The sequence below is a fragment of the Leptinotarsa decemlineata genome, unplaced genomic scaffold (assembly GCF_025532065.1).
Source record: "Leptinotarsa decemlineata unplaced genomic scaffold, Ldec_3_MD MMD2_tig00001621_RagTag_RagTag, whole genome shotgun sequence".
Classification (NCBI taxonomy): Eukaryota; Metazoa; Arthropoda; class Insecta; order Coleoptera; family Chrysomelidae; genus Leptinotarsa; species Leptinotarsa decemlineata.
Window position 1 is genome coordinate 2,812,209 of NW_027412566.1, and position 21,945 is coordinate 2,834,153.

At 35.3% G+C, this 21,945-nt stretch overlaps 1 protein-coding gene across 2 annotated transcripts; it reads left to right on the top strand.

Moving 5' to 3' along the window:
• Positions 1 to 1,691: 1,691 nt before the first annotated feature.
• On the top strand, positions 1,692 to 21,852 carry Ube3a (Ubiquitin protein ligase E3A). 2 transcript variants are annotated; one of them, XM_074176170.1, is made up of 12 exons: positions 1,692 to 2,007; positions 2,182 to 2,362; positions 4,720 to 4,960; positions 6,640 to 6,828; positions 6,883 to 7,179; positions 10,778 to 11,016; positions 14,300 to 14,555; positions 14,618 to 14,814; positions 17,899 to 18,249; positions 19,484 to 19,651; positions 19,706 to 19,861; positions 21,316 to 21,852. In XM_074176170.1, exons 1-12 carry the CDS (start codon positions 1,964 to 1,966, stop codon positions 21,652 to 21,654), a joined length of 2,658 nt encoding a protein of 885 aa, XP_074032271.1. In that variant the 5' UTR covers positions 1,692 to 1,963; the 3' UTR covers positions 21,655 to 21,852. The 2 variants fall into 2 exon arrangements, with proteins under 2 accessions (XP_074032271.1, XP_074032270.1); XM_074176169.1 differs by having other exon boundaries at positions 1,693 to 2,007; positions 6,880 to 7,179.
• Positions 21,853 to 21,945: the final 93 nt, after the last annotated feature.

The following is a 21,945-nucleotide window of genomic DNA, read 5'->3' on the forward strand; positions in this document are numbered from 1 at the left end:
TTTCATGGGTCTCTTCAATCTTGGGAACAGGAGAAAGTCGCAGAGGACTAAATCTGGTGAATATGGTGGCTGAGGCATGATTACTGTGTTGTTTTTGACCAAAAAACTACGAGTGAGCAGATGCATTATCGTGATGCAAATACCGGACGTTTTTCTTATATTGCTTCTCGCAAGCAGCGCATAACTTCAAGATAATACTCCTTATTGACTGTACGGCCATGTGGCAAAAACTCCTGGTGCACTACGTCACAGTTATCAAAGAAAACGGTGAGCGAAACCTTGACATTTGATCGAACTTGGCTCTTCTGGACTTTCCATTGAGATGATTGGACTTTGGTTTCGATGTCATAACCACATGCCCATGATGCGTCTCCAGTTATGATCGCTTTAAGCAAATCTGGATCGCCGTTGAACATCGAAAACTGTGCTCATCAACTTTTCGAAGAAATTAACAACGTAACGATATTCCAGAAGTGGCGAATCAAACGCATGAGCGCCCGGTATCTGAGAATTATCCTGTATAGGCGCCTAAACTTTCAAGAACACTTGAGTCTTGCGGCGATGAAAAGCTTGTATATTATATGGTGAAAAGGGAATTTTTCAAGTCAACTAATTATTTATGAAAATTTTGTTTTCTGAAGTATGCCTTAAAAACAAAGGCTTTTCGTTTTGAAACTTCGTGGTCTTGGAGTCAACAATGGAATCGTTCGAACCATCTTCAGACGAGGATGCTAAACTGCAAGTTACTTTCTCTTACTCACATTCGTTTTTGAATTATTTCGACTTTAATATCCTTTAAATTTTGTATACAGTTTCGTCATCTCTGGGATAGAATCTGAACTAAAAAAAACAGTTGTTTTCTTTATGCGCTGAACGAAAGAACACGAAATGATAGACTAGTTTAGCTTCCATACTAGAGATGGCAGAACTACAGCCTATATTTTTTTTTCGTATAAAAGCTATGTGACGTTGAATAGAAACTGTGGTCAACTAAATCAAATTTTCATCTTAATACGTTTTGGAGCATTTCATTCTCACTTCCGGAATGACAAGACTTCATTTTGGAAAACTCGTATTTTTGAACCTAATAACAAATAAATTTTCTCATAGTCCTTCGATACGTGAATACGAAATGTCCGAAAATGTTTGGAAAAGAGAAGCTGAAACGTTTGTATATGGTTAGTCTATATACAAAGCTGAAACTTGAAAATTATTGTTTGAAGTTTCGCCATCTCTGAAGTGGAAGCTGAACTATGTAGCCATAAATATTAATTCACATTTGCAAGATTGATTTTGGTGTAATTAGATTGAGAGAGCTGTTAAGAATTTGTTTCTGAAAGTAAATAATGGGTAGTATTAAATCTGGAACTGTGATCAATTTTTATTCCTTTTTCACCGACAATATGTTGACGTATTGTGCAAAATTTTCAGTTCCATAAGATTTTGGGGACATTTGACATTTACATAGATTTCTAGAAATTCGAGTTCTGTGTTAAGTAATAATGAAAAAAGGTTAATAAATGGTTGTTAATGTTGAACTAGTCTCAATGTAATTTTTAATTTTATATTTATGAGAAATGTACGCAAGGAACTGACTGTAACTGAACAATTTGTACTTATTTAAAGTTTATTCACGATTGTCCGAGAACAGTTCTGAATTCACATTCAAAACATATCTGAATACTACCAACTTTTTAGATGAATAAAATGTCGAAATGACAGTCAAGTCAAGCAAAAGTCACTCAAAAGTTATATTTACTTCGTATCAGCCATAAAAACCTAAGAAAACCCAAGAAAGGTTTTCTCAGTCAAACAATATTGAGTGAATCAATTTAACACTTGTCGAGGAAAACAAGCTGGAATTTTTTTTATAGATGCACATACAACTACCCAAATGAAAGATTGTAAATGATCCTAAAGATACCTTTATTCTTTACTTTTAATTATTTTGTGAACTAATTCTATGAGCTCTTCAGATTTTACACCAAATTCAGACGAAGCTTCAAGGTAAGTTATTCAAATATTCTCAGCAAAATTTCAGTTTTCAGAGGTTTTTCAAACACATTTTCAGGTTATGTCTGGCATGTCAAAATTAAATGTCATCATATTTTGATTTCTTTGTTTATCCTGCTGGTTCCCTTTTTCAAGACTTGAGTATCATGTAGATATGTTACGTTTTAGGAATAACCTAGAAGCATCGTCAAGTAACTTGCTAGACAACGAAAAAATAATCTTCGACGATAAAGACGGAGTTATGAAACGAGCTGCTGCTAAGAAACTTATAGAAAGGTACTTCTATCAGCTGACCGATGGCTGTGGTAACCCCCATTGTGATAACCAGTACTGCGCATCCAGCGGAGTAGTGAGTATTCCATTTATTGCCATTTCTATCGAACATTGAAAGAATTGTTGCAGAGTTGCAACTTTCTGTATAATCAACAATATGGAATTCCTGAATTGAGTGAAACACAACTTCATCATTTAAAAACATAAAGGACTAAAATCCTCGTTGATGAAAACCACCTCTTTATCTCTGCTAATTATGATGAAAAGTGTCGATCAATACTTGCAAAACTTATAATAATGACCCTTTACTCAGTTATATGAAAATCTGCTTCTTGTTCAACAAAACTTGATGAATAAAGTTGCTTACAAGGATATACACCAACATGATACAAGAAATAAATAAAACCTTGTTCCTACAGCTAATAGGTTGAAAAGAACAGATAATATAGGAATTGAGCTATACAATGCCTTATCTGTCGAATTTCGTAACTTGCCATTCAGAAGATTCAAAAACTTATTGAAGAAAATATTAAACAAACATCCTTTATATGAAATTGATCAATTTTTTGATGTTATTCAAGAAGAAAGAGACACTTTTGTGGTCACCTCCCGAACTTTTACTCAACTATCTACAAGCATTTTTTAGAAACTATATTGACAAATCTTATCCTCTCAAACCTATTTTAGAAATTGTATTGACGAGTCTAAAAACTGTGTTTCTTGAGACTAATAAAATTATTATTATTATTATACTCCTTCCTTTTTTTACTACTTTCGAAAAACTTTTTTGACATGAGGTAGTAGTAGGGAAAAAAGAAATTGAACAAAAATGTTGCCAAACTTCACAATAATTTTTTACCAATCCAAATGAGAGAGAGAGATATACATTTATTATCTGAAAGATTGAACAATCTTGTAGATAAACAAATTAGGGCTTAAAATCTAAGATTTATACAACTAAAATAACTTCACATAGAGTGAGATTGTTAACTGAAAACAGTTTTTTTGTGAAATTATCATATGATAAATAAAAGTTAAAATATAGCAGTTAGTTGGGAATGTATATAATAATATAAAAAAAACGATGAATGAGGCAATAAAAAACACACTCCTCAAAACTCTAGACGATCCTCAAAAAACTCTTCAAGCGAGTAATACCCTTTCCTTGTTAGGATAACTTTCAAGTCCCTCCTGAATTTCGCTTGATTCACACTATTAGTCAGGGTAGCTGGCAGCTTATTATATATTTTTATTCCCGTGAACGCAATAGAATCCTTTAGGGTGGATGTTGGAATGGGCAACTTGAGATGATGTGCTTGTCTAGTACAGTGCCTTTTTCATTTTGGAAGAAACTTTTATTTTTATGTACCAGATAAGACGTTTCTAGAATTAATAAGGAAAATACAGTTAAAATTTCGTTTTTTATGAAAAGGGGTCTGCACGGTTCATTCCATTTCTTACCGCACATATTTCTGATTGCTCGTTTTTGCAATACAAACACCGAGTTCATAAGCTGTTTGCAGCATACACTCCAGAATGATATTCCATACCTCAAATGAGAGTCAATCATGGAATAATAAGCATTTTTAGCTGCGTGGTAACCTAGCTCATTTGAGATTATTCTTAACTCATAGCAACCAGAGGAGAGTTTGTTGTTTAGTGCTCTTACATGTTCCTCAAATCTTAGCTCCTGATCGATGTTTATGCCTAAGAATTTTGTGTAGTTTTTGTTGACAATAGCATCGTTTCCCAGCCTCAATTCCGGTAGAGAGCACTTAAAAGTCAGGATGTTTGTTTTTTTCAAATTCAAAGACAGAAGATTTGCTCCAAACCAATTATTTATTTGCTCGAGATCACTAGAAATAGAGTTATGAAGATCTCTCTCGTTTTTGTTGTGCCATAATACTGTTGTGTCATCTGCGAAAAGCGTGAAAGAGCCAGCTATGTTAAGGCTGGTCAAGTCATTTATGTATATCAGGAATAGTAATGGCCCCAAGACTGAGCCTTGGGGTACTCCTGTTTTCACTCCCTGTATACTAGAAACAGAGCTGGTTTTCACATATTGTTGTCGATCGATAAGGTACGACTGGAACCACGACAAACCCTTGTCTCTACAAACCCTGACATTCGAATATGTCACCACATAACCTCAATATTCATTAGACTTGACCTTGGTTATTTGCTGAAAGAGCAGTGCAGTGACTGATTTTTTTTAGGTTACTGTAGTCAAGTCTGGGGTCAACAACAAAATTTTTGTATTTTGTTTGATTCCTTCACGTTTTAAATCATGCAAAAAAAATGTATCTGCATGTTTATTTCCAGCAAGTTACAGAATGTATCATTTCTATTGGCTGATGATTCATTATTTACTAGTAGTTATGCATTTATAATAAAAGTTTTATTGGTTATCATTCATATTTTTTCCATTGTTAGATGAAACCATTGAGCCCGGATGAGGCAGCTGCACAAGCCATTCACCTGTTTTCACGAGATGTCAGACTGTGCGAAAGACATCCCAATAAAATAGCTAGAAAACAAGGAGCTCTACTGAATGAGAAAACAAATGGAGGATCAAATGATGTTTGTTTCAGTACTGCCAGTATACCAGCCAATGATATTGTCATTTCACAGGGTAATATGGCTGGCTGTAAAAATGATATGAAGTACAACAGCGGTGAGTGTATAAGTACTTCGTTATATACTTTGTTCATCTACTAAAAGAATTCGCACTTCAAGCCTGGAAATTTTTCATTTTTGTTCTTTTTCTTTTTTATTCGAATATCTCAAATACTTATGGTGTTCCTCAAGGTTTTGCCCTCGGACCATTTTTATTTATATAAATGATTATGTAGTTTCATTGCACCCACAACATGTGTCTTGCTTGCTGATGACATGACCCATATGCTCAAATACATCCTATAGTACTCAACCCCAATAGATGGAGACACCTAAGGATCTGGTTTACTTCCAATAAACTGAAACTTAACGATGAAAAGGGTCGAAATATTGTTATAACCTCGAATTCCAATATTCAACTTGTACTTTTGGGCTTTTTTCAATGATATTGCATATTATTCACTATCACTATATCATTCGAAGTCACAGACCGTATTGGAAAACTGTTCGAAAGTCATAACATTACATCAACTAGGCAATACTATCAGATCGGCCATAGACAAAAGAGAGCCTCTAACACCCACCCGTGTTTATAGAGAGAGAGAGAGAGAGAATATGCTTTATTGTATACTTTATTGTATTCTATTAAGTATTTCACTTGAGAGAACTTTTCTTTATGAGCGTTCACATATAAAATTTAAAGGATTATTCAGACTATGTCGGCTGTTATAAGCTTATTTACGAGAGCACATGTCACTACATGAGAGCACTTTCTGGAAAAAAAATAGGATTCCCTATTTCTGTGGCTCAGTTAATAAAACAGATCATGTAATAAAATAGTAAGAAACTGCTGTCCTGTCTAATTCAACAGTGGGGCCATTGAAATCTATAATCATCTCAACAACACAATCTCAACAACAACAGAAAAGATGAATGTATACAGTCCAACAGAACGTACTTTCCAGTACTCAAGAAGATCAGCACTAAGCTAGAATACAACTCTGATTAAAATCCCTCTAGCAGCATATCTGTCAACAATGTGGACCAATCAGAACAAACTAGCAACGGTGCTTACCAATCAGAACGATCCAGCAATAGTGCGGACTAATCAGAATGACCCAGCAATAGTGCGGACTAATCAGAACGACCCAGCAGAAGTGTTGACCAATCAGAACGACCCAGCAACAGTGCGGACCAATCAGAACGACCCAGCAGAAGTGCTGACCACTCAGGAATGAGCATTCGCATGGACACTCAGCCTTCACCCCCACCACCATCTCCCTCACTCTCTGAAATTATAAATACAGGATGAACATGTAGCTCGTCAATCAGTCAGCTTCAGTGGACAGAGTACAATATACGACACAGTAGAATAAACATAAAGCAATAAAAACATTCGACATTAAAACGGATAGAACTTTTGAAACAACCTAATATTGTTTTTGTAACAAGATTTCATGCGATACACAATCAATGTTTCTTTCAATCACTTTCAAAGTATTCAGGGCCAGTATTTTATGGCCCTATTGAATTAAATTTAACAGCTATCATCTTCTAATTTAGCCTTTGAGGACTTCACTGCGTGGTCAAATATTAATCATGTTCAAAAGTTGGGGTGTCATTCAAATTCAACATCAAAATAACTTTTCTTGATAATTTGTATTTCATTTATCTTAGAACTCGCGCCATCCATATATCTATCTTGATGTGGTGTTAATTTTCCGCCGTTTTTTGCAGCTCCAGTACCCACATTTTTAACAGAACAATCTCTTTATGATATAATTGATTTATGTGAAGCCAATGACTCCTACTCCCCGCTGATTAGAACGCTGGGGGAAATCTTCAGTAGTATCGAGAACCTTTCGAAAAGTTTTGCTCAAGACCTAAGTAGCCCTACAGAATCGTGTTCCGACTTCGGAAGTACAGGTAGGATGACCGGAAATCATCGTAATTGTTATTAAAACTGTTTCATTCAAGAAGACGTAAAGGGATTGAAAAAAGAACAAGTCAGGTCTCTAGAAGGGGAGAAAGATAAAGATGAGGATTGTTGCGCTGAGTCCAGTAGGAATAATATCACTCCGGTGGATATTCCCGCTGTGAGGAGGGCGTTCACTGCGCTTTTCAAACTGAAATCGTCTATTTTTGAAAACGCTCTTGTTAATGCTTTGGTTACTTTGGCTGGAAACCTTCAAATGGAGCTGCCCACGAGGAAAGAAATGGATAATCAAGATGACATTGTTAACGTTCTCGTGATCGTTTTCGAGATTCCAGCTTTGGGTAAGGCTTTTTTCACTACTGTATATGTGCTAAAATTAGTTTCAGATACTTTTTCAATTGTGTGATGCAATAAACATGTATGTATGTTGGAATTAGTCTTCAGATTTTCAAATTCAGCTGTATTTTTAATTATTTGTCTTTGTATTCCAATACTGTTTTAATATTTTTAGGATTTTGTACTGTAACCTCAATATTTTAATATTTTCATCCCTCATAAATACATTTTAACTTGTTTATTAACCTGACCCTGACGTTTGCTGTGTCCTGTGTTGATCGTTTTGCAATAAAAGTATTACTATTATTTTTTTTTTACTGAAGTATGCGCTGGTCAGACCCTGTCCCTCGAAGCCTCAATACATTCGGGAGGGCGCCTCAGCCAATCAACGACCACTCCCCACACCTCAGGGTAATTGACCATTGGATCCGAGAGTCATGTACCCTGAGCAAGCGCAGTGAGCCAAGAATGACAGCCTTCTGCATCTGTCCGGCTAAGATTTCTGCCTTACTGCGGCAGGCCAGTGTGATTTTAAGATTCGAGAGTAGAGAGGACATCATTCCACCAAGGACTCCATTAATCAGAACAACCATCTTGACAGAGTGGTCTGGATAGAGTCTGCGGAGTTCGAAGAGAAAATTTCGACATTTTATCCGTTTTTCCTCTTTTCAGACTATATTTGTCTCGCCAGGAACTGAAAACTCCATGGCAAATATCGTCTTGTCCTGGTGGTTGAGAAGGACTACATCAGGCTTATTAGCTTGGATGAGCCTGAGATAGTTCCAATAAATTCGGCACTTCTCGCGTTCCCCACAACGGATTCAATATCCCCCAGAGCGTAGGGCAACACCAGCGTCTCATCAATACCGTAAGAGTGCCGTAAATGGTATATAGCACTCTTAGGGCCGCGTTATGTTGATGGATATAGGCCGAGACCGCATATGCTAGACATGCTGATAGCAAATGCTCGGGCGCCTCGCGGCAGGTCCTGCACCTTGTGTCAGGAACCTCTATACCCATCACGCGACTGCGGTAGACTAAGGTGTTGAAGACACCATCCTGGCAAGCCATTATGAACCCCTCAATTTCCGACTTCAGCCCACTCGACCTGAGAAAAGCGAACGTCAGGCGCTTTGATAAGCCAAGGTCTCCAATGTTATTGAAGAAGACCCCATGCATTGGCTTATCCTTGTGTCTCCGCAGAAGTAACGTGATCTCTGCGGCTATTATTTGAGCTTTTTGCTGAACGGGTTCCAACTCGGTGACAGTTGTGGTCACCTCATTCAGAGTCGAAAACTACACCGAGTTCATCAGCTGCTCGGGCAGCTACCCCAAAGAGAAATGCTCCAATTCCTGCTCTCTCATGGTCACGGACCATGCAGAGAAGGGGATCCGAACTCTTGACGACTTTACAGGCTGTATCCAGTATCATTCTGTCATGTAGACACTCCAAACTCAAAAATCCACGGTCTCCCTGTTGTCGGGGGAAGTACAACCGTGGAACGGCCGATTTGGGATGCAAACTCCTATAGAGATGCATCATTTTTCGGGTCTTTACGTCGTGTTGATACAGCTCCTCCTGAGTCCACTTCACTACTCCAAAGAGTAGAGTAAGATTGGAACGGCAAGCATATTTGTTGCAGCAACTTTGTTCTTCCTCGACAGTTCCGATGACCAGATCTGTCGAAGTTTGTACTGATACTTGCCGCGGAGAGAGTTTTTCACAGCTGTTACCTCTTGTGAGTGGCGTTGTTCCACCCCCAGGTAAGTGTACATCTCTCCGGCATCCAGATGGTGTAGGATGCTTCCATCTACGAGCTGCACATCCTCTCCGTAGTCTCCGCATCGTCCTCTATTGAGATGAACCATTGCACATTTGTCTATCCCGAATTTCATACTGATAGCATGCTTGTACTCTTCCACCACCCTCAAGGACTGATGGAGATCCTTCTCTCCAGAGGCATAAGTTTAAGATCATCCATATAAAACAGATGGGTGACTTTGTGCCTCCGGTTTCCGGGGGTGCCACAGTTATATCTTCGAGTATTTCTGAGCGCAACGGATAATGGCAATAGTGAGATGCAGAAGAGAGGGGATTGAGGAGACTTCTTAAAGTGACCCACCCTGTTTGGACTCTTGCTTGACCAGATGTTATGGTGAAGCGAGTTCGCTAAAGTGGTATCAGTTGTTCAATGCATCTCATTATGTTGTCGGGTACCGCAAGGCATCTGAGCAAATACAAGATGAGCTCATGCGAAATTGTATCAAATGCCTTACGGTAATCGATCCTCCAGGCCATAGAGAGGTTACGCTTATATTGTATTGAGTCCTGCGTTACACATTACTATTGTTATACTATTGTTATTATTATTATTATTATCAATGTCTCTGTGGCAAGTTTTCATACGCCAAATAAGAATATAAAAGAAATCTAAAGAATTTCACAGTTATAGTTAATAACGGAGGTCTCCCAGTAGATTAAGTTTAGATTCATAAATAACATTTTTTGGTGAAAATTTTCCAAAAAAGTGCATTTAACATATAAATAAAATTCACATATTTAGACGTCTTTCGTATGAATCATATAATTTTTTTTGTTAATGCAGTAAAGAAGTTTCCCATATGGTGCAGACTTTTTGACTTGCACTATATAAATCATCTTACATGGCACATCCATCTAAACAAACTTAACTCTAGACTGGGTACTACAGTAGGTCTAATCCGTGCACTAAGAGATCAAGTATCATTAGATAGTCTGAAGATATACTATTATGCGCATATTCAATACGGAATTATTTTCTGGGGATCATCCACACAGTCATATAAAATCTTCAAAACTCATAAAAGGATAATTTGCTGTATGTTAAAACTACCTCATAGATCAACATGTAGACCACACTTCAAGATGCTAGACATATTAACATTTACTTCAATCTATTTTCTGCAATTGATCATGTTTGCCAAAAAACATTATAGTATCTTCATGAGAAACTGTGATCTTTACTCAAACCAAATGACTATAAAAACCAGACACAAGAATGAACTAAGCATACCGAGACAATTCATCATTTTTTGAAAAAGGACCGCATTACAAAGTGATAAAAGCTTATCAAACTCTCCCAAGAAAAATTAGAAATACAGAAAACCACAACAAATTCAGGCTCTCAGTCATTGATTATGTAAAAAACAAAGTTTATTATAGTTTCGACAGTGTGTGATGGGTCTCTATGCGATTGCACCATAACTGAGTACTGCGCAGAATTCTTTTAAAAATTCTTTTAATAGTCCTTAAATTATCCAACATGTAATGTTGACGAATTATAAACATTGTGATATGGAACTGTAGTTGTAATAAATATCACCTATTGCAAATCTTAACCCATTGACATCAATGTAGATTTATAGGAAGGATATTACTATTATTATTGTTACTATATTATTATTCGACCGTCTTATTTATTACTGTACTGTACCGTATTATACTATTATTATCATTATATATAACAAATATTGTAAATATCAAAACCTATTGACGTTGCCCTGTCCATTGTAGATTTATATGGCAATAAAGTATATTATTATTATTATTATTATCTATTTTAGGTTCTGGAGATTTTTTGGAAACGGCGCTACCGGCGATATGCAGAGCTGCTCAGAGATTAACTGTTGAGGTCCAAGCTAAATTAGCGAGAACGTGGTCTGGAGCGGCTAGGACAAGCATCAAAAATATTTTGGAAAATTTGCAGCAGCTTATCACACTGAGAGTCATCATGACTCCTTTCCAGAGGGATTTCTTCGTACAAGATGAAAACGTCATCACTTCCGCTACAAAACTCATGAAGGTGATTCTACGGTGCATCTCTTTAATTTATTTATTTTTTATTTGTAATACAATACTCTACAGGACATAGCCCAATTACTGAGCAGGAAATAACAGAGTATAATAAAAATTCACAAACAAGTGACTGTAATAATAATAATAATAATATTTATTAGTCTCAAGAAAAACACAGTTTTTAGACACGCAATACAATTTCTAAAATAGGTTTGAGAGGGTAAGATTTGCCAATATAGTTTTAAAAAAATTCTTGTAGATAAATTAGATTTACAAAAAAAAAATACAAGTTAACAAGATAAGATTCCAATCCTATAAGAATTGACTAAAATGTAAAGCCATGAGCTTTTACAAATCATAAACACATAGCTAACGTATTATATATATTCAAAGTTGAGTAAAAGTTCGGGAGGTGACCACAAAAGTGTCTCTTTCTTTTTGGATAACTTCGAAAAATTGATCAATTTCATACAAAGGATGTTTGGTTAATATTTTCTTCAATAAGTTTTTGAATCTTCTAAATGGCAAGTTACGAAATTCGGCAGATAAGGCATTGTATAGCTTAATTCCTATATTATCTGTTCTGTTCAACCTATTAGCTGTAGGAACAAGGTTTGATTTATTTCTTGTATCATGTTGGTGTATATCCTTGTGAGCAACTTCATTCAACAAGTTTTGTTGAACAAGAAGCAGATTTTCATAGACAATAACTGAATATAGGGTCATTATTTTAAGTTTTACAAATATTGGTCGACACTTTTCATCATAAGTGGCAGAGATTATGCTTCTTACTGCAGATTTTTGAAAGACAAATATTCTATTGAGATGTACCTTTGATGCATTATTCCAATTGATTATACCAGACCTAAGGACTGAATGAAAAAGAGAATATGTTGCAAGTGCTGCACTTTGATTTACCATTTTTTTTAATTCTTCTGATAGCAAAAACCGTCTTACTAAGTTTACTACACATGTTATTTATGTGGTCTATCCATTTCAGGTTGGAATCTATTTGTACTCCCAAAAATTTGGTAGAATTTTTCTTATCTCGATTTAAGCAAATTGTTTCAAATGTTAGAGTTTCTGTTTTCTGTTCATTGAGAATCAAGTCATTTGGTGTGAACCATGATCGAGCTTTCTCTAATATGTCAGTATGGATCATATGAGGATCATCTATTTCATATATTTTTTTTGCCCAAGGTTGCATCATCTGCATACAATATAGTTTCTATGCCTGACGAGTTCATCACGTGAGGTAGGTCGTTGATATATATTAGAAACAGAAGTGGCCCCAATATTGACCCTTGTGGCACTCCTCTTACTATTTTTCTTTTTTCACTTTTGGTATTTCCTAGATCAACAATTTGATATCTTTCGTTAAGGTATGATTTCATCATGTCCAGGCAGACACCTCTCACTCCGTAGAAATCTAATTTTGCCAATAAAATCGAGTGATTTACCGAGTCGAATGCTGAAGTAAGATCTGTAAAAACGCTCACATATTTTTCTTGGTTGTCAAAGGCGTTTTTTATACTATTTATGAGAAAGTTTCTAGTAGTAGTGATCTTTATTATAGGATACATCCTAATCTTACAAGACATTAACTAATTAACAGTTTAAGTTTCCACAGTGCCAAAAATATTAATAAAAGTCAAATATGTATATAGATAATAACAATAATGAAGATAAACTAAATAAAAAGATAACAATAAAAAATATACAATTTATAATACCCAATGTTGAAAAGCAATATTGATATAGTAACTATATATAATATACATATTTTCCAACTAACTAACGCTCTAGGTATTCCAATAATTTACTTTTAAACCCTCTTACAGTATTTTCCTCTTTAATGGCATTTGGTAAATTGTTAAATTCCCGTAGTCCCTTGTAGAATAAGTTTTTAGTTCCGCCACCAGTGTGAGTTTATTGCATCAGACGTCGATTTTCCTTTCCAAAATCCAAATTGATGAAGACTCGGAAGATTATTTTGTTTGTTTTTTTATGTGTTCGAAAATCTTTGAAAAAGTTGGCAGTATTGCTATCTGTCGAATTTTTTTTGGTTCAGATGTAACACCTTTTTTATGAATTGGCAGGATTCTGCCAATTTTTAATTGCTAAGGGAAGTAGCCTTCACTTAGGCAGGTATTGATAATATCTGTTAAGGGTTGAGTTATACATTCAATGGCACTTTTTATGACTAAAACATTCACACTGTTTATATCTTCAGTTTTTTTATTTTTTAACTTGGTTATGATTATTCTCACCTCATCAGTTTGCTGACAAACTGACACTTTTAAATAAATTTACCTTTTCGGGGAATATTTCTTCGGCTACTGCAGTCAAGCATTTTTTTATCATTTCTCCATCGGTGAATGGTTTGCCACGTTTTCCGATTTCAAGAGCCACAGGAAAGCTGGCGCGAGTTGCAGACTCTTGTTCAGTATTCGCTTTGGTAAACAAAGATTGCTGCGATTTGAGTCCGCGTTTCAAAGCTTCAAATTTTTCCTTCCGCAAACTTCCTGTATACTTGGAGTAACTTTGAAAATGTTTCGATTCATAGTGTCGTTTAATGTTATAGTCTTTGAGAACAGCTATGGTTTCATTACAAATTAAACATAGCGCCTTATTACTGGACTCAATAACAAAATACTGAAAGTTCCATTTTTCTAGGAACGTTCTGCATTCACTGTCGATTTTTCGGTTCTTTTCCATACTAACAAATCACACATAAAAACAATTAGTCAAATCAAAATACTTTCATTGACGGGTGTTACTTTATTTCACAATAGACAGTTTCGCTTCCTTCGCCTTTCCTACGCAGACTAACTCGCAGTTGCGCTGCTAGCCTTTTTATATACAATCATTACTGCCATCTCGAGATGATCGGAATACACTAGCTAGAACCAGAACTTTCTCGAACCAACGCGGTAATTCCAAATATTTAATTACGCCTAATGCCACCTAGCGGGTAGCTGAAAAAGATAGTACATAGTACCACTACTCGCCACTAGATGTCGTTAAGTGTAACAATACACAATAATAATTGAAATGCAAAAAAAGCGTAAGTTTGCTTTGGTCACGCACTTTGCGACTATCCTAGTTTAGAAATATAGTTAAGGGCAGAAATTAGCCCTTGGAACAAACTGAAAAAATCATTATGGCCCGAAGGCTTCAAAGTTTTGAGACCCCTGATCTAGATTATTAAAAGCCAACAATCCCACATGATATCCAGATTTTTTCGATACATTTCTTATTTTGCTTACTTTTTGCAACTTGAATTTCAGATTTTGTATTATGCAAATATGCTCGCCGGCGTTTTGGAATCGCCTGAACTGAGATGCCCAAATATTTTAGATACGATAGAAGGTTCTCAATCGAAACCGAAATCATTACCTCCCTCTGATCCTCTCGCCGACGAACTGGGCGTTCACGTACTAGACTGCCGAATTCCTTATCTACCCTATTCCGAATTTTATAATGAACTTTTAAGCGATACCGTAGAAATGGACAGAGATTTCGCAAACTACAAAAGTGATTCAGGTACGGATATCTAGTTTTGCGAAACTCCACAGCAAGTCATTCTAATCCGCTTTTTTCTGCAGGTAAATTCAGTTTTATGAATTATCCGTTCATTCTTACGCCAGCCACAAAAACATTGGGACTTTATTTCGATAACAGGATACGGATGTACTCGGAAAGGAGGATAAGTTTCATGCAGGCGTTCACAGGGATGCCGTCTCAGCCATTTCTGAAGCTGAAAGTCAGAAGAGATCACATTATCGATGACGCTCTGGTCGAGGTAAGTGAACAATCAATATTTGTGTATCTTCGTCGATAATAGTCAATATTTTTATATTTTGTCATCAGTGAATATTGTCTGTTCTTTTCGGTTTGCAAAAGAGTCGATTACAAAGCATCAAACATGTCGTAATAAAATTCATAATCAACAAAATTGTTTTTTGTCTCTCGGCTTCAGTCACCGCGATATTATGAATAATTGTTCTAACTCGGACGTTGGAGAGATGAATTGTGGAGTACCTCAAGGCTCTGTGTTAGGTCCTATAGTGTTTCTGTTATACATTAATGATTTGACCAACATATCGATTACAGGAAGCTTTACTGACGACACCACATTAGTGTGGCATGACAAGGACAAAAACAGATTGCATAACAAAATGTGCCAAGACATGAAAAAAGTGAAGAATTGGTTTGACTCGAATCTTCTATCATTGAATACTACCAAAACAAATGTATTAGCTTTCAGGTGTAATATACCTGATATACCCCTAGATAACACAATAAAAAATAACTCCACTTTGAAATTTTTGGGAATATATTTAGATGCAAATTTAAAATTCTCTCAGCATATTGCACACTTCAACAAAAAATTGGTATCACGATGTTTCACACTGAGAAACATCTTAAAGGAACTGGGATTTGCTACAGTGAAAGTAGTATACTATAATAATAATAATTTTTATTAGCAATAACAAAATATATGTACTAAATTTCAATCATTTACAGATTTGCAAATAAAATAGTTCAGTCATTTAGGTTCTGGCGAACCTGTCTATGACAACTACTTACAAGCAGAACGAGTATATTTATTTATTTATTTATTTGACACTTTGGTACATTGAGTACATGTGCTAAGTCATAATTAAAAAACAAAAATAAAACTACAGAAGTTGAACAATACAAAAACAATAAATATGGTTCACGTCCACAAACTTTCACAACATAGAAGTATTATATAAAAAATCGGAGAAGCTCTAGCAAATACTCTCAAAATGTCATGAAAAAGTGTCGTGCAAGAATTCTTCAAGACTGTAGTAACACTTCTGTAAGAGAAGTTTCTTCACCTCAATTTTAAAAAGTTTATCTGACTCGATTGTCCTAATAGATGCCGGCAAGTTATTATAACAGTTTGTTGTATTAAATAGTGGGGAGCATCTAAAGTGAGCCGTTTTGTGTGAGGGGGTTCTTAACAGTTTCCCATGACGGGTGTCTCTACCATGTATATCCGCATTTGTGACAAATTCAGTTATATTGTTACGGGCAAAAGTGACACACTTCAAGATAAATAAAGAAGGTGCCGTCAATAGGCCCTCTCTTAAGAAAATTGGTCTACAACTATCTTGAAAATCTATATTAAAAATTAGTCTCAGCAATCTTTTCTGAGCAACAAAAACTCGTGGAAATTCCCTTGCACATCCCCAAGAAATGGTATTAAAGCTGATGTGAGAATAAGCCATAGAAAAATAGACATTCATCAATCCAAAATTATCTAGAGTGTTTTTCAATTGTTTGATTGAGTAATATGCGGAATTGAGTTTGTTGCAGACCTTCTGAATATGACAGCTCCAGGTCAAATTTTCGTCTAAAGACGTTCCTAAAAACAAGACTTCGCTGGAAGATCGAATACCATTTATTGTGGAAGAGTCACTGCTGAAATTTTTTCTAATAAATGATTTCATTGAAACAGATTTAGATTTATTCAGAATAAGTTTGTTACGTTGACACCAAGCACTGAATTTATCTATTATTTTATTTATTTTGTCTGACAACTCAACTTCGTTTTTGTCGGCCACAGTAATTGCAGTGTCATCCGCAAACATGGTTATGTGACACTCAGAAAAGAATTCAGACAGGTCATTTATGAAATTGAGGAACAACAATGGTCCCAGGACAGAACCTTGAAGCACTCCTAGTTTTACATCTTTGGGACTTGATAAAATTCCATTGCAGCTAACTATTACACTACGGTTTTCCATATATGATTTCACCCAGTTCAATAGATTATTTGGGAAACCTAGGCCTGCAAGTTTAATTATAAGAAATTCGGAAGAAATGGTATCAAATGCTTTTGACAAATCGAAAAAAAGTGTTACAACTAGTTTATTCGAGTCAACCTGTGTATAAATGAAATTTAATAAATGGTATGAAGCTGATTCAATTGATTTGTTCTTCCTGAAGCCATATTGGTTATTACTAAAAAGATTATTTTGATCCATGTAATTCAGAATTCTGTTACTAACAACTTTCTCAAACAGTTTAGAGAGGGAACAAAGTAAGGATATCTGTCTGTAGTTGTCTACCTCAGTTTTGTCGCCTTTTTTATATAGAGGAAATATGAGAGCCGTTTTAAATACATTTGGAAAACAACCTACAAAAAATGACTGATTCATCAAAAACAATAGTGGCTCGATTATAAGGTCTACAATTTTTTTCACAGTAACTATTGAGATACCATCAGTACCTGCGGAGTTTTTATTTGCCATTGTTTCCAGAGTACCTAGAATTTCTGTCTTTGTGAATGGGGATGTATCGAAGGGATACTGACTAACAGTATTCTTCGAATAGGTACAGGGAAGTAATACATTTTGACCATAATAATTGGGTAATTTAATTAATGAATACTGCTAGCGAATCAAATTTTGAAAAGAGATACAACAGAAAAAGAAACTATAAGTATAAATAAAATAAATAGAAATGGAATTTTTAATAATCAGTTGGAAACACTGTTCTATCTGAGATATTTATATATATGATTATCCCATCATTTTGATTCAAACATTCTACATTATATATCATCTCATAATCATTTAATCTATATAATAATTCATTTTTGATTTCCAAGTTTCAGTTAATATTATGCAACTAAATGATTTTTTTATTTGCGAGATATAAACTTCTAATTGGTTAAAAATTTTAAAAATACTACAAATATTAATATGGCATAAGAAAACAACAAGAATGTTGAAAACTAATCGCCCCATTCGAATCATCTGTTTGATTCAGGTTTTTTATGTCTTTTGTGAATTGACTACAATTCTGTTGTAGCTACTTTTTTACCGCATGAATAATTTATGTACATCCTCAGCTGGAGATGATTTCGATGGATAACCCGAAGGATTTGAAAAAGCAGCTGGTCGTAGAGTTCGAAGGGGAGCAAGGAATCGATGAAGGAGGAGTATCGAAAGAATTTTTCCAACTCGTCATCGAAGAAATCTTCAATCCGGACTATGCCATGTTCGCGGTGCAGGCCGAATCGCAAACCGTATGGTTCAACCCGACTAGTTTCGAAAGCGACGCCCAGTTTACTTTGATAGGAATCGTTTTAGGGCTGGCCATTTACAATAATGTCATTCTAGCAGTTAATTTTCCGATGGTACTCTATAGGAAGGTGATGGGAAGGCAAGGGAGCTTTGAGGACTTGCAGGATTGGAATCCGGTAAGAAATTATATGAATCTTCGTAGATTGTAACGTAGTTCCAATAACGTAATTATTTTTTGGAAAAAGAATACAAAATTATGGAACGAATTAATCACATATACAAACGTGAGTCGTCGAAAATTTCTTAGATATTGAGAACAGCAAGAGAGACTCATAATTTTTTTTTACACGCTTTATATTAGGTTCACCTGTATGTATGTTTGTTTGCTTGTAACTCTCAAGCTTGGGATCTGTATTGACAGAATTATCGGCATTATTGCTTGATCTATTCGCGGGCAGATGACGCTGTACGTAACTATCAATTATTGCATAATCTATTCGCGGGCAGATGACGCTGTACGTAACTATCAATTATTGCTTGATCTATTCGCGGGTAGATGGCGCTGTATGTAACCTCTTTGGTAGGTTGTTCAAAAGAAAATCAAAATAAACATATTTTAAGAATTATCAAGAAATTTCAAACGGTGAAATAAAATTTCTCCAGTTTCTTTTTTCTTCAAAATAGTCAAATTTAAAAATGACCTATAATTTAAACTCGATACACAACTTGGTCAATAAGAATGTACTGTTCCACGAACAAAAATATTTTGTCTGTTTCACTCAATTTCAGCTGCCAAATAGCTTGACTCCTTATTTGTTATTGTTTTTATGCAGCTTTTTTTGTTATTCTTCTTCATATGGTCTTATGGAGAATATTGGATTATACAAAATTTATTGGAAGAGGTTTTTCTCGAAAGATTTTCAAGAATATGATGATATGTATAAAAGGTAGGACAGAGAGGGTAAAGAGCCATAGAATCCAATTGAAATCTAAAAGTGACAAATGTGTATAAATAGAAAAGGCACTATTTTTTGGAAAATTGGTTTTCTACTTCCCATCAGTAAACAAAAAATGTATGAAATTTTCAAAAAAAGGAAGAATGAAATCAACGGCAATAAAAACTCTTTGCAAGTATGTCTAGATAATGCACAGAAGTTTCATTCAGAAGAATTCTGCCAGTTTGAATAACGTCATTTTTTGGACCAAATACGAGTTTTTCTATGGATCCCTCTGGACATTCTTGCCCTTTCTACGTCCGTATAAAGTTCTCCAATTTTTATTGTTTCAGATTGTAAAAGGTGAGAATTCCCAGAAAGATCCATAGAAAAACAATATTTTGATTGTGGTAAACTTTTCACACTCGGATTTATAGAGTGATATTCATATTAACTGGAATATGTATTCTTGCAGGTTTTGTACAACAGTTTGAAGCAAATGTTAGAATATAATCAACCTGACTTTGATGAAGTGTTCATGCAGACTTTTAGGATAAGTTACCAGGACGTTTTCGGTTCGACCATCGACTATGACTTGAAAGAAAATGGTTTTGAGATACACGTAACACAAGAAAACAAATATGTTAGTTGAATGTACTAAATGATGTGTTATTTTTCAGACTGAATTTGTTTTCAGGAATTCGTTGACCTTTATGCGGATTTCCTCTTGAACAAGTCTGTCGAAAAACAGTTCCACGCTTTCTATAAAGGATTCCAAATGGTTGTGGATGAATCGCCTCTCGAACTGTTGTTCCGTCCTGAAGAAATCGAGCTACTGATTTGCGGTAGTAAAGTAAGTTCCCATTTTCCAATAATTGAAATTCATTTTTATGCCAAATGTTTTCATAAATTAGCCGAAGACGTATGCAAGAATGGGTACATTTATTTCATTCAATCATCATTAATAGTTGTGTGCATTCCTGAATAATATTGAATACTATTTTTCACAGTTCAGATATTGAATTCAACACTGGAAGATGAAGAAATGTTCCTTGAAAAATGTATCACTTGTTCCACCTGCTATATAAAAGTATTTATTTCAAATATAGACCACAACTGTTCACTTCAGTTAAAAAAAAAAAAACGTTCAGTACCTTATATCTGGCTCGAAGGACCATATTCGCAAGTACACTGCATCCTTCCAATTCATTTCTTTCAAAATTCAAACTTTCAATGTGCAGTTCGAAATGAATTTCTTATCTCAGTCGGAACTATATTAAAGCATAATAGGCTGCACTTGTTGAATTCCCAATTCTTATAACGAAAAATCGTTACAATCATCTTAGTAACAAGTGACGTCACCTTCATATGAGACACTTCAGATAATTCGACTATTTTTGATATGATTTCTTTTTTTTTTTTTTGTACGTGGTTACTAATTTGAATACTTCTTTATGGTAAGCTATGGTGAAAGATGTTTGGAAAGAGGCATATAATAAGACATATAATCGATTATTTATCAAATAGACATAAGTCAGGTCACTGATAAAAAAAGTTACAGAAGCTATCTATCCTTTTATTTCACTGATTGGTTGATTCCCTAGTTGCTCACTATGGGTTGCAATCACCTAATGGAATCTACAACACCTCAAAATAAATCATGTATCACTGAAAGGTGAAGAAATGTTCTTCGAAATAATTCTCACTCATTTCACCTGCTATACAGAAGTATTCATTTCGAATTACCAAGTCACTATAGGCCAGCAACTGTTCACTTCAGTTTCGAAAAAAACTCTTATTATCTCATATCTGGCTCGAAGGACCATATTCGCAAATACACTGCATCCTTCTAATTCAATATATATAGAGAGAAAACATCCTACTTACTATATGGAAGTCGCTAATGTTGGTAACTGAATCAATAATAACTCAAAAAAATGCTGAAGCACAATAAACTGTAACAAAATAATTTTTATTGTGTAACCCAATTCATCATTGAGCCTCATATTGCTATCATGAATCAAACAGTGAATTTACTTCTAATAATAATGAAAGGCAGATCATATACAGAATAGGAATAGTAATAGGTCCAAAGAAACCCCACACAATAGGTCCCCCACATAATAGATCCGGAGAAACCCCACACATGACACCGCAGGAGTATGCTTCAACTAGTCATCAAGTTTTACCATCTGGTCCAGCATGTTCATCAATTTCACATTTCTTTCAGGGTACTTGTTCGTTTATAGCATTGCTTGCCCCCAATGATAATATTATTCTTTTACACAAAGCCATATGTGGTTTCAGAACTTCGACTTTGACGAACTAGAAAACTCCACAGAATACGACGGAGGTTACACAAACGACTCGCAAATTATCAAAGACTTCTGGTCCGTGGTCCATTCTCTGTCGCTGGAAGACAAGAGGAGGCTCCTGCAGTTCGCGACGGGTTCAGATCGTGTCCCGATAGGCGGGTTGAGTAAACTGAAGATGGTTATAGCGAAAAACGGCCCAGACTCGGACAGGCTACCCACTGCTCACACTTGCTTCAACGTGTTGCTGCTGCCCGAATATTCATCCAAAGAAAAACTGAAGGACAGACTGGTCAAGGCGATACACTACTCCAAGGGATTCGGCATGTTGTAAAATGTGGTGTTGTGGTCTTGTCGTGATAAGTAGTGTATATGCAGTTACTAACAAACTGTAATATTGTTTTTAATAATAATCATGTACAGCTGTCGATTAAGTTTCTATTGATTATTGGTCGGTTGGCTCTTTTTATATTGTGCACACTTTTTTGATGGAATATACGTCAGGATCGTGAATAAACAATGTTGAAATACTAGGGTTATTTGTCGTTGTTTTCTGTTTACAAAATGATCTTCAGGTAGCAAAGTTTTTATTGATTATTTTGGGGTGGTAGGAATTGGTTACCTT

What these genes read in the sequence shown, in the direction of transcription:
- Ube3a (XM_074176169.1), top strand. Translation starts at nt 1,964, where the DNA reads ATGAGCTCTTCAGATTTTACACCAAATTCAGACGAAGCTTCAAG. An exon ending in ACTGCGCATCCAGCGGAGTA is followed by an intron (nt 2,363 to 4,719) that starts GTGAGTATTCCA and finishes TTCCATTGTTAG; the next exon opens with ATGAAACCATTGAGCCCGGA. An exon ending in TGATATGAAGTACAACAGCG is followed by an intron (nt 4,961 to 6,639) that starts GTGAGTGTATAA and finishes CGTTTTTTGCAG; the next exon opens with CTCCAGTACCCACATTTTTA.